Source organism: Pygoscelis adeliae, unplaced genomic scaffold (genome assembly GCF_000699105.1).
Source record: "Pygoscelis adeliae isolate BGI_AS28 unplaced genomic scaffold, ASM69910v1 Scaffold390, whole genome shotgun sequence".
In the NCBI taxonomy this organism is placed as follows: domain Eukaryota; kingdom Metazoa; phylum Chordata; class Aves; order Sphenisciformes; family Spheniscidae; genus Pygoscelis; species Pygoscelis adeliae.
This window is the reverse complement of record NW_008823921.1, coordinates 146,352-159,798: the sequence shown is the minus strand read 5'-3', so window position 1 is coordinate 159,798 and position 13,447 is coordinate 146,352. Positions and strand designations below refer to the sequence as shown.

At 47.5% G+C, this 13,447-nt stretch overlaps 1 protein-coding gene across 1 annotated transcript in view; it reads left to right on the top strand.

Annotated features, from left to right (window-relative positions):
* Window positions 1-12,964, top strand: part of PSKH1 (protein serine kinase H1) — a 33,396-nt gene extending 20,432 nt beyond the window's left edge. Inside the window, exon 4 of the mRNA XM_009319735.1 lies at window positions 10,787-12,964. Within this exon, the coding sequence (XP_009318010.1) occupies window positions 10,787-11,104 (318 nt within the window). The 3' untranslated portion in view covers window positions 11,105-12,964. The remainder of the gene's footprint in view (window positions 1-10,786) is intronic.
* Window positions 12,965-13,447: the final 483 nt, after the last annotated feature.

Here is a 13,447-nt window from a genome sequence, read left to right as displayed (position 1 = left end):
TGAATAGTTTGGATGCTGAAAGAGGCAGAGAAGATAATTAGGAGAAACGTGGCAGGGTGGGATCCAGAACAGTTGTCCTTCTCTGGATTCTAACAAAAACTTCCCAGATAGTGCCAGGAAAGACAGCTGTAAACCCGTCACCCTGGACTGAACAGTGTTAGACCAAGCAAACCTACTTTTAGAGTCTCCTGATGTTTTGTGCACTTTAACATTTTCAAAGCAGCAATAGTTTATATCCACCTTGCCTACCCAAAACAGTGCTTTCTGGGAGAGAAACAGGAATGTCATTAGATTGGGCCATACTGGCCTAACTTGGGAAGCACTTTGATACCTAAACTTGGACGGAAGAAGGGGCATTTTCACCTCCTCTGACCCACGCCTGCGTTGGATTTGATTAAAATTGAAAGAGAGACTATAAGGAAGAAAGGAAAGTCAAGCCGGGCGGCGGGGCAGGTGCTGCTCTTCTGCTGGAGCCTGAGCTCCGCTGATGTTTTCAGCACAGCTCCTCGGCTACGTGCTGCACTTGGTGCTTGCGCTTGAGGAGGGTGGAGGAGCCTCCGCGCTGTCCCAAGCAGCAGAGGAGAGCTGGTGCCAGCCGGGGAGCAGGGCATGGCTGGAGTAGCAGCTGAGGCTGTCTTAGGATTTACTCCCCCTTGTTCGTTCTCTTGTAAGCATCCAGGGCTTGTGCATCAACAGCGCGAAGCCTGCAGGAGGGGTGTGTGTCTGCAGAAGGTTATAGGCTTATCTGTTCATCCCCCCGCTGCACTCATCAGCATGATAGAAGATATTCTTCCTCCCTAGGGGAGATTTTTCCTCCCTATTGGGGTCCACCATTTCTTAGTTAAACTGTTACTCTGAATTGGTACCTAGCAATGTGCATTAGATTCAGTGCCAGTTCTCAGCCAATACATCTCTTAAGGTAATAATTCAGAATGAGAGAACATCATTCAGATCAGATTTGAGTTTTCCTTTTGAGAATAAAAACACTGAAGATGTCAGGATGCCCAGATGTTATGAACAGGTTGGGAAAGGTGTTTCCCAGTTTGGTTACTGCACATACTGTTGTGAACTGGTGCTATCGCATCCTGCTTGCCTTTTTGATGGCGGTCTCCAGCAGTCTGTACAGGGTGATCTCGTCTTTTCACCTGTATTCTTCTGAGTCCAGGTCTCTTGACCCTGAGCTTTCTCAAAATACAATTTCTCAGTCAAGGTAGTGGTTCAGGTCCCCTGTTTCTAACTGTAACTTGCTGACACATTTTCAAGAGATGGGTATGAAGCGATCCAAGTTAAAATGCGGTATTACCCCAATTTAACGTGCCCGTTATTTCCCTAGGCGTTACAGTTAGAAGAGCTGACCCTGGCCGTAGAGAAAAGCTTTGTGTTTATTGTTTTTGTAGCTGCTGTAATTTTGCTGCGTGATTCTAGCTGAATACTCAGTGCTTGTACAGGGAAAACCGGCTGGCTATTTCCATTCGAAAAGCTGGGTTATAGAAGTTCACAGCACCAGATGGCTGCGCATACTTATAATGCTGTGGATTATTAAAGGGCTGTTGTATTTTCCTCTTTCATCCTTCCTTTATTCCTCCTCCCCACATCAACAAATTAATGCTGAATGCTTGGGAATCTGTCCTGCGCAGACTTTAGCACATTACGTCTTTTCATTGGAAACTTTTTGTTCCAGCCCTTTTGAACTGGTTGGTTTTGATCACCTCTTTGCAACTGCTGGTGGGCTGAACGGTGCCCGGGACTGTGCAAGCCTCTCGTTATTGGGGCCTCAGCGCAGCCCTAGGCTGGTTCCCCACGTGACGCCTCACAGTTGCTGTCCCCAACCTGCTCCTTCGGAGCTGGCACTTTAGAAAACAGAAAGTCAAGCGGGAACCTCCTAAATTAGATAAAACAGCTACGTTAATGCTCCGAAAACCGTCGGCCTCTGGCCGGCAGCCTGGGATGAGTCACGTCCTTGCCTAATACCATGTCAGTGCCTATTTTGCCGAGACTTCTACAGCGATGCAGATTTTACTGTTCAGGTGCCTCACAAAATGGACCCCGCTCTTGCATAAAAGATGTAGTGCAAAGGAGGACCTTTGGTTCATCTATTTTTAAAAGCTAACAGCATGTCACTTGTCTACCACCGCAGACATCTGAATTTTGAAATGCACCTACTCCGAAAAATGATAGAAGATGGAGAGATGTGCCCTGCCTCCAGCACCATACATACGTGTTAGATTGAGTCATTTTTGAGAGAAGATGCCTTTGCTGTTCATGTTCATGATACCTGGGTGCCATCTGTGTCCAGACTGACTTTCTTGTTAATGGTTTTTAATGGTCCAGGTGTCTTCGATGGGATTGCAAACAGCAGCAGTCGGCGAACATAGAGCGGGGACGTATACAGGGACACGTACACAATTCTGAGCAGTGGTATGGCTAGGTGTGTCTATAGGATGGAGAGCAGCTGTTGCAAGCCTTGCATCCCACCTAGGTTCTGCAGGGCAAGAAAGGCTCGTCCTGATGCATGTAATTAACATCCAGAACAAACTCCTTTATATGAAAAATTCCGCCTGCCCAGGTCAGGGGTGGTCTTTGCAGCTTCTTGAAGAATGGTACCTGCATGGCCCGTCCTTGAAGGGGCACCGGTGTGTGTCTGGGGGAGGATGCACTGCTGAAATCTGGAGACTTCCGAAATCTGATTTAAAAAAAAAAATAATACTTGGGCGGGGGAAAAAGTAACTTAGAAACCTGAATATAACAGAAATATTTTAAAGTACTAGTGCCCCACAGGAAAATGGATCAGAATCGTATTTGCCGTGTATTTTAAGCTAAAACCAAGTAAACAAGGAGCATAAAACAGATGTCTCATTAGCTTGTTTGCAGCGCAGGTTTTGATGACCGCTTGACAGCAGCGTGTGCTCCCCTCACAGGCAGAGTAAAATTCAGGGACTCTGCCCTAGTATCTAAAATCAGCCCTGAAAGCTGCTCTGCCTACAGAGTGCTGGCTCCCACCTCCACCGAGGAGTAGCTTCGTTAGACGAGAAGACTGACGTTGGTAACCCAGGTCAGCGTTTTATTTCCGACGTGCGTGTTGGGAGCTCCCTGCCAGCATACGCCAGGTTCGTGCTCGCTTCAGCTGTAAGTGAAAGAGGTGGGCTGGTTGTTCAAACCGGAGAACAACGCGCTGTTTGTTCCCTGCGCGCCGGTGTGGATGGCACATCAATAGCTTTTATGCTGATGTGAATAACAAGCAGGGGTGGTAATGGGATTTAATCACAGAGGGCCTAGCACTGCACGCAACCACATAGCCTAAGTGACACTCAGAGGAGGATCTCTTGCTTTTCCTCCCCCTCCTCCAGACTCGGAACCCGAGTCTGAATAAAACATAGCACACTTGAGAGCTCTTTAAGGCATTGTAAACAAGGCTGCTTTCCCCCGGTTTTATTGTCTAGCAGGGCTGAAGTTGCAGATCGGCGATGCGCCCCGTGTTTTATGCAGCTTGGAAGTTCAGGAGATGCTTTTGTAGGAAACGCTGGCGCACCTCAGAAGCGGCAGCTGTCATTCCTGAGGGGCCAGAGCTATAAATCTCCACCGTGGGAGTTTCTCCCATTGTCATTAAGGCTGTGGCGGTGGTTTTGTGCTTGGTTGAAGTGCTGCTAATTCTGGACTCCGTGCCGGTTGCTCACTTGGGCTGATGTAGCTGCTTCTGCAGCCATCCGGTGAATCACGCAAGGAACGGTGGCTGAAAAACCCAGCAGAAAAATTAACAGAAGCTCCCTGATTTGGCTTACTTTGGTTGCACAAACCAAACCATCTGTGCTGGCGTGATGGAGGGTGCAGCACCAAAATGGGAGTGAACAACAGAAATGGCGTGCCCATCTTCTGTGGCATGGAGCATTGCTGTTAACAGCGATAAGGGCATGATATGAAGGCAGTCCCTCTGACCAAGTGGACATGTTCACCCCAGTCTATCTGTTGGGGCAGGCTCATTCCCAATAAATCTTTTTCGTCTTGTAAAACTTAAAGTAGCCGTCTGATGGTTTTCTGTAGGTGAACCTGGCAGGAACCTGTGTGCTGTTGTAGGGCTGCTCAGTCTCCCTGGTGCTTTGAGGCTTCTCCAGCACTCGATCAGACTCGTCCTAGGAATCAGGGGGACTGGGATACAGTATTTTAGACCTAAGAGTGATCTTTTGCAGCTGCGATAACATGCTTTGTGCTTCATGTTTTTGTAAAGACCGACTGGCAAGGGAGATTCGGACCTTTGCAGTTCTGGGTGTCCCTCACCTTCCTCATAACATCATCTTTAGAGCTCATGTCAGTTCTCCTGAAACCAACATGTAACTTGGGTGGGAATCAGGGAATAAATACGTATTTTTCCTTCAATGGGTACTGTCAAGACTAAAAGCAAAGCTTGGAGGTCAGATGACTGGTTCTTCTTTTATTTGTACAGGACTAACCAGAAGATCCCTCTACGGCTTTGTGTCTCTGGGGAGAATGTCAAGGAGCTTCAGTGCATGCGTGTAGGCTTGTGCACTGAGTGCTGCACCCGTGGAGTCGAGGAGACCTCTTGGATGGCCAAGGGAGGAGTTGCTGTTAGCTTGGAGAACACTGTAGTCAGGCTCAAGCAGGTCACCTGTAAGAAATGGGTCTGTCTGAAGTTTGCCTGGTTGCCAACTCAGACTTCATTCACGGTTTCACCAGGCAATGAAAGCATGATGAGACTTTGGAGTTTGAGCATCAGAGTGACCCGATGTCACCAGAGTGACCCGATGTCACCTGAGTGACCCTGTGGTCCTCCTCTAGGTTATCTACGAAGGTGCAGGGTGCCAAAAGGTGTCACCTGGGCCTGGAGAGATGCAAGGGGACAGGCACTCTGACGAGGAGGGAATTTTGCTGATAACTGTGGTTGTTAGATGTGCGATGTCCATATACATCTTTACAGCCTGTCTTCCTTCCCGTCTTCCTGAGAGGCCTCTTAACCTGTTGGATTCAGTTGTTGACTAGGATAACTCTGCATGAAAGATAGAAGTGAGGAATGGATGGCTGCACAGCTCATCTCAAAGATCACGAGTTACTAATTGCTGTTTTTCTGTTTCAAATATCCTCACAGTCACTAGGGAAAGTTCAGCAGTCTTTCCTGCCTCCTAGGGATCTCCGCATGCCTGAAGGTTTGTGCTAGTTAGTAGGTAGGATGTGGTTTTGGTGTTGTTTTTTTTTGTTGTTTTGGGTTTTTTTTTTTTAATTTAAGGATCCTTTACAGCTTACAGTAGTACTAGGCTTTCTGCATCTCATCTCTTCGGATCTCAGAAGCCCGGCAGTCCTGCTCCTGCCTGGTGAACAGAGGGGAGAGCGCCTTAGAGCTGTTGTCCTGTAAGCACAGTCTGGTAAGTCTTTGCCAGTGCTTCTTGATGATCAGATAAAGGAAAGCAAAGTGATGGCAAGGCATCCTCCTTCACGTTCTGCTGAGCCTGCACACGAGAGTAAAGATGCACTGTTGTTTCCTTTGGTTGTTGTAGGGACCCTCGTTATTTCTTCATTAGGGTGAGCTATTCGGATTTACTTAGTGCAGCTCTTCTGCTCCCCCCCCCCTTTTTTTTTTTAATTCCGCTGGATCATGTTTTTAGCCACTCTGCTAAATTCTGGTGTTACAGACATTACTTTCCAGAGGATGTTCAGCCCTCCCAACATGAGGGCCAATAGTCTCCAGTGTTAAACTAGTTTGTATCCAGTGTTTGTCTCGTGAAAAATGAGGTTTGTGAAACGGATGCTGCACCAGCTATCGCAGACAGAGGACTTGAGTGCAATTGTTTGAAAAGCTGGTCACCTGTAAGAGGTCTCTGCTGGCATTTGGCGAGTACTGCTGAGGTTCTGCTCAGAATGTGTCTGTTCTACCTTTTTTTAGGATATGTAGAAAGACACCAGAACTACTGTAGTACCTTTCCTTTCTGGAGGAATGCAGTCTAAGAGAGGGAACGGCACAGAAGTTAAACTGCAGTACATTTGAAACCAGTTCATAGAGGAACAGGGGTGCAAGGTGAAGAAGTATCGGTGACTTCTTTTCATTTTTGTGGCATTTTTGTGCCACAAAAGAGAGGAGTTTGTCATTGCAGCAGTGAGATTAAAGGCGAAGCTATCTGCTGGGGTTTAGCTGATGCAATGTTTGATGGCCACCGGATGGGAGCATTTTGCTCCCAAGCCATTCTCTGTTTCTCCTCAGAGAAGCAGAGAGGCAAAACCTCCTCTAGATCGCTTCAGTCCTGTCGTGTGAGCGCACCTTGTGTCCTGCACACATATCCTTCTTGGTGTTCCCCAAACACACCAGCGTCGACCTTCCTCAGCCCTTACACAAACTCCTGCTGCTGCCTTGCAGTATTCATCGGGAGGGTTCCTGGGGTTTTGCGAAGTTAAAGCTGCTGTTTTGCCAACTGATGCAAGGTTTCTGGAAAGTGGATATGTTTCTCCAGGGACTGGGGTTGAAAATTGCTAAATTCATTCCACTCAGTGCTTCAGCAGAATGTAGCCTTACCTATTTTTAAAGAAAAGGCTTCAGTGAAATAAAACCAAAGATGTGTATGGTGCAGCAAATGAAACCTCCGGCTGCATAAACAGATCAATAAACTGATTTGTGTTTGCTGACCCGAAGAAAAATCTAATTGCAAGTACTCCGTATTCAACATTTGTGGTGAAACTAGAGTAATTGGAATAATGAGAAATCCAATTTGCTTTTGTTTGGAGTTTATTCTTCTTTAGGTTTCATTAAACTGGACTGGTGCAATGCACAGGCCTCTCAAGGCTTAGGCTGGTTGTGTGTTCACAGTTTCTAGGTCTTCAGACTGATTTGTTCTTCATGGATTTCTTCAAATTCTAAATTATCACATTTGCTATCTTTTAATATGACTTGAAATGATTGAAGTAATATTGTTCCTGGTGTTCAAGAGGCTTGTTTCACCCGCCAGGATCTCCTGCTCTGTGTTGGGCAGCCATCGGTTTGAATGGGACTGAAGTTTGAATGCATCTGAATGGCAAAATAGCTCCCAGGTTGCCTCAGGCTCCAGATCTGTGCAGTTACTAACATCTGCAAGAGGACATAATGCTTTCCTGCCTGCCCTGAAGATGTATTTCCAACTAAAGTATTGTTGTGTCAGTTCTCAAGTATTTTTCTTTGAGTGCATCTCTTGCATCTTTTTGGATTTAGCTAAAAAAGAGAGGATGGAGATCCTGGCATGATTGCATCTCTATGAGGGACAATAGAAAGGTAAAAGATTTTAGATGGACGGGCAGAAATACCCCAGGAAAAACAATAAGGTTGAAGTCGTGTGAATGTGTTTTCTCCATTCGAGTGAGACAAAAGCTGTTTCAAGGTATCTAAGTCATCTCAGTTACTGGTAACAGGAATGAAGATGGTAGTGAAGAGTTCTTAGACAGTTATTGCAAGGAGATTAGAATTGTCACCAGCATTTAATATCGCTTTGAGTTAAAATCAGTAAATTGGATAGACGTGTTGTTAGCTTAGACATCCCATGAGCATTACTGGGAGAGTGGAAAATGAGTCCTCTATGAAGGAAACAGAACGGGGTGAGGTCTCTGCCTGCGAGGAGGAGGACAAGGAAAGAAGTGGTTGGAGGTTAAAGGGCTGTAGACAGGTAATGATGAATTTGTGATTTTAACTGTGTGAATAGCTGATAACTTAAATGAGTCTAAAAAAAGCTACAGAAAATAGTTTTTTTAAAAGTTTTTGAAGGCAAGCCTGGTAAAAGTGGAGGCAAAACCTCTTGTCGCTGGGTTTCATTTGGATCTGTCCGTCTGTGGAAGAGAACCCAAAGGTCGTCTGTAACCGGAGGCCCGGAGTTCAAAAGGAAGGTGATGTGTTGACCTGCCAATTGACTTATGGTACAACCCTGGTATTGTCTGAGATTACGCCAATAAAGACTAAACCCTGCAAGTTGATTCCCTTCGCTGTCATTTAACAAAGGAAGCACCTTATCCAGAAGTCTGGTAGGAAATCTATAGGCTTGAAATGCGATTTATATCTCCCCGTGGCAGAGGCAGATTTGGCTTTTTGGTTCTGTTGTTATAAATAGCATAAAGGCCGAGCTCTTCGAAGGGTGCATAGTTCTGCAAAACAGACCAGTGTGTTCAATGGCAATTGTCACCTTTACTGTGGTTTTTGCTACATTTGAAAAGGTTTTTTTCTATTTTATTTACCCTCTTTATAAACAAACACTTTAATGAGTCTCTGGTCGAAGGTTGTCCCTGTTCTATTCTAACAAGTGCCTGGTTTTTGCTTACCGTTCCTTGTCAAGATGCGTTTCATCAGCTAAGAAAAAGTGTTTTAAGGCAGGTCATGACAAACTGATTATATTTGAAAGCAGCAGACAGAAAAGCTTGAATTTTAAGAAATTTTTTTGTTAACTGATTTTGTTCTTGAAATGTGGAGGGGGGTGGATTTTGGACGTGGTTTCAAAGCACAGAAGTGGCGTCTGATCCTCAGGAGAAGGCTGTGCTTCCCTCCTGAGCACGCTGGCTCTAAGTATTTCCATTTCTATCCTGAATACGTTCAGGAACATTTATAGCTTTTTATTCACATACCGGTGTTTTCTTTAGATCAAGTAGTTCATACTGTTTTCACTCTCTTCTCTTGCATAGTTACAGTGATGATATATCCCACTTTAGCTAAGCTGAGTAAGCCAGGCTGTTTTAGTCATCGCTTGTAAAATAAGGTACTTTCTGTACCCTGATCATCCTAGTAGCCAGTTCCTTGGCTAGAGCTTGAGTTCATCTCTCCTGGCCGTGCCACTGACCGTCCGTGGTCCGGGGCCAGGAGCGGTGCTGTGACTCTCGGAGCGTCCTGCCTTTCATTACAAAATCCTCCCGTGGATTAGGTCTCTTGCCGGTGCCTTTGAGTCATTTGAAAGAGAAAATTGCTTTCGGCAGCGATAAATTGCAGACCTCAAAAAAAATCAGGACGTACCTTTTTTAGACCTTTTGCACAAGGAAAGGGCATTATATCTGACTGTACAGTTGGTAGACCCTGAGTTATAAAATAGCTGGGTTCTTTTCTTCCTCACCAAACGAAGAGAGGAATGAAAGACACAGAATATAGCAGCCTTTTTCTTCTTTAACCACATATGCTGTTTTCACTCAGACGTATGTGTTCGTACATGACCTTAATTATTTGTATCGAAGTCTTCACTTCATTGCATGAATCTGCTCAGGCTTTTTTTTCATGCCGCTTGGGATGTGGTCTCCACGTACTTGAAAAATTCAGTCTTGGTGGTTTCAGGAGGGGTGAGACCCACACGACACCCAGTGATTGCAGAAACCTGCTCTTGCCTGGGTCCATTCGACACTTGTTTTTTTATGCTAGCCATACTGCCTCCTCCTCTTCACTCTTACAGTGGATTTTGCCACAGTTTTCTTCCTAGCTTTGTCCACAGCCCAAGCTTCACCTCATGCTAAAGGAAACGTTCTTACTTCTCACGTTAGTGCAAATACGGTATTTTGTCAGAAATGGAACAATTCCAGCATGCATGGCTCTAGGTGTTTGTTTCGTAAGTTGTTATGGCTGTACTTTGGTGTACTGGGGGGATATAGGAGGAATTTATTGTAGGATTAATTAATTATTTTGGGCTTGTTTCTTTAAAAATAGTATTTTGTAAAAAATTTCCTTCTTCTTTCCTTGGTAAGCATTCCTGAAAATTCCGTATATCTAACATTTACATATATTTAGAACATTTTATGGGGTTGTTTCCAGCCAGGCTGAGTTGGCTTTTCCAGGGTTGACCCGTAGCAACATCTCCTAGATTTCCATGTGGGAGTGAGACCGAGTACCACAGCAGAAAAATCTCCCTAGTCTTGGTTTCAGGATTGACGCAGAGGTCAGTGCTTGCTCACTAGATGCGTGCCTTAAGATGAAGGGTCAGAAGAGAACCAGGGGTCTGGTGTCAGGATCCGTCCTCTGTGAGCAGGACGGCTCGAATTCAAGCAGTAATGGCTTCATCGGATACCAAGCACTCGGGTTGAGGAGGGTCTTCAATGGGATACAGTTACTGTTCTTTTTGTAGTAGTTGTATGATTTTGGAAGGTGACCTGAGAAGATGAGGTGGGAGGCCTCGGGGCCAGCAGCTGGAGTGGGACGTAGGTCTGGGAGCCCGTGTGTGTCCGTGGAGCGGCAACCGGAGCAAGCGCGGGCGGGCGAGCAAGTGTGTGTCCGAGTGCGTGACTGCTGGCGAAGATGGAGCCGGACGAGGGGGTGAAGGGACTTGGAAGCTGGGGATGTCCGTGTGTGCGTGTCTCTCTAAGGACAAGGACGAGACCGCAGGAGGATCTGGCGACCAGAGGGACCAGGGAAGTCCCAGCCAGCTGCTGGAGAGACGATTGAGCCCTGGGGGTTGACTGAGACCGCTTGTGTGTGTGTGCACACGCGTGTGTAGGTTGTCCGTAGGCTTGAGGCACCTGGGAAGACTGGGATCCAGGGTCCCACTGGGATCCCAGGGTCCCACTCAGCCGAGCAGGCTGAGTGCCTGAGCCCAGCTGCTGGAGGGATCCACGCTGCACCTATGGACGTGTAGACATTTCCCACTAATTCAGCCTCTCCCCCTGACAGTCTCTTGAAGTAGTTGTGTCTCATTCTCCTTGGGCAGATACTGTTGGTTACAGTATCTTGGAAGATTTGAGGGTGAAAGAGAGGATGGAAGAAGCAGAATGCCCCAAAGCGCCTTTTGGGGATGGGTGGAATTAATTTATCAGCGAAGCTGTGCCAGGATGCTTCATTCTAATCATGTCTTTTGTGTTTCAGCCCTGGCCCAGTGTGTCCAACCTGGCCAAGGATTTCATCGATCGTCTACTCACGGTGGACCCCAGTGACAGGATGACAGCCCTTCAGGCCCTGAAGCACCCGTGGGTGGTCAGCATGGCAGCCTCTTCCTCCATGAAGAACCTACACCGTTCCATCTCGCAAAACCTTCTCAAGAGGGCGTCTTCCCGCTGCCAGAGCACCAAGTCCGCACAGTCCCCCCGCTCCAGCCGCTCCACCAAATCCAACAAGTCACGGCGGGTTCGGGAGCGGGAGCTGCGAGAGCTCAACCTGCGCTACCAGCAGCAGTACACTGGCTGAGCACTGGGCTGGGACGTGCCAGGCATCTTTCCAGATGTCTTCTCTGCGGTGTAGGTGTGCGGCACCCTTTGCCGCACACTCACTCAGTGAGGAACATCCAGGTTCCTCCCTCCCTCCCTCCCTCCAGGTGTCCCCCCCGTCCATGAGGAGGTGTCCCCCCCGTGCGGAGGAAAGGGAATCTCGTGGTGGCCATCACACCCCGTGAGCTGTGCCATGGGGGTCTCACGCAGGAAACGGGGGAGCCCTTGTGGGCTCAGAGCACAGCTCAGAGCCTCAAGTAATACACAAATTAAGGAGCCACGTGGGGAGAAGAGCTCTTTCTGTAGCCCAGGAGCTTGGTTGTTCATAGTTATTTATTAATTCCAGAGCGTTAAGTTTCTCTCACTTGCATATGAAAAAAAAAGAAATCACTTTATGTGTAGGCACATGCACGTATGTGTGTGCACATACACGTGTGGGTGTGTATATGTATTTAAAAATTATATATACACAAATTCTGAGCTGGTTTAGTCAGACTCTGTGGTGCCTTTGCAGTGAAGCTGGTATGAGTCACATGCAGTTTAGAAGTAGGATAGCTCTGACTCACCGGCGTGCTGCCCACCAGCTCCTCGTCTCAATACGGCACTGAGGAGATGCCAGACAGCAGTTTTCCGTGACGGCTGGGAAGCTGCGAGGTTTCCCTCAAGGGCTGCCATCCACCTGATGACATCAAGGGTTTACTCAAGCTGTGTGAGAGCTGCCGTGCAAATTGGCAACCGGGCTGAAGTGCTGCGAGCTCGGAGCTGTAGTCCGGTTCCCTTGATCCGGACTGGGTGGGCGCTTCTGATGGAGGGGTGGGAAGAGGATCATTGTCCTGCAGGAACTTCATGGTAGGCAGAGAGATATCTTTGGCAAGGCAGGTTTTTGGGGGGGTTCCTTGCTGTCCCCCTTGAATTATCCTTCCGCTATTTGCAGCAAGACCAGTGCCTACCATGCAGGATTTGTTCTTGCTGTGACGTGGTCTTGTCATGTCTGTGACCTGTTACACGTCTTGCGCCCTTCAGACTAGCGTTACCGACTTCATCACTTCACCAGAACTTCGGTGGTTCCAGGTATTGCACCCTGTCTGCGGATTTTGTGGGGCTCCCCTGCTTTGCATGCCTGTTCTGCCCCAGTCTTGCTGTCCCGGCTCTGGGACAGTGAAGTGGTGGTGGGAGCTGGGATGGCCACAAATGGCTCCGTAGCCATCAGGGTAGGGGCTTGAGTAGTGGAGATCCAATCCTGGAGTGTCAGCAGTGATAATGCCCTGGAGACGTTGCACAAACACCTTAGAGCTGTTAGGTGTGACTTAAATTCAACAGGAAAAAGCCGCCTTTCAAGTTTCCTCGTCCCGGATGGGTGATGTGGGGGCCTCTTATGAAGGACCTCTCAGGGGAGGTGGGGGCTGTACAGCTGAGCTTTGTGCAAGCCTGCTGAGATCTTCCTAACTACTAAGAGCAGCAAAGCGGGGCTGATGGCACAGTCTCAGGGTGGATTTCGCCTCTTGTGGTAGCAGAGACAAGATCTGCAGTGAAGGAGAATGCTGGTTTTTGAAACTTTTCATATGAAGCCATGCGGTTTGCTTCGTGCCGTGCACTTGGGAAGCGTTTGCTTAGCTCTGGGCTGGAGATTCGGGCTGTGCAAGCTCAAGGGGCTGGCGAGCACGGCCTTTCCGCCCAGGATTGATGTCTGTGCTGCTGCTGCGTTTTAGTGTCAGCGAGGTTTTAAGTGGTCGGTCGCATCTCCAGGGAGCTCTAACTCTGCTGGCCGCAGCCCCTCTTGGTCAGCAAACAGCAAAGCAGCGCAGCTTCAGTGGGAGAAGGCTGAGTTTTCTGTGCTAAGGAAAAACAAAACAAAGGGAATTTCTAGGGATGTGCTTCCCACCCCAAAGCTGGGATGGGCCATAACCACTGTGAGCACAGCTCGATGTGCCCAAGCGTGCGGTGGGGAATACACCAGAGGAAACCTGAGGACAGCCAGTATGCGTAGCAGGGGTGAATTCTAAATCCTTTGCATAGTTTTGCATAATATTTTGAAAGCTCTGGATCCTTTGCAGGCTGCCCTTTCTCTGAGTGGCCATTCTACCATATCACGTGCAGTCTTTCTTCCATCAGCATTAACGGATACCACAGAATTACCAAAAAGTGGTTTTTTCAGCTCTGTGGACTGCAAAAAAAAAAGTTTCTTCTGCTTCTGTTTACCTTCTCACGTAGTCTTCCCTGGTTCATTACTATAACTATAAACTAGACATGATTTCTGACAAAACAGGCAGCTTGCCACATTTTGCTTCATAAACAGTTCAGTGCCCCTCATATTACTGCAGAC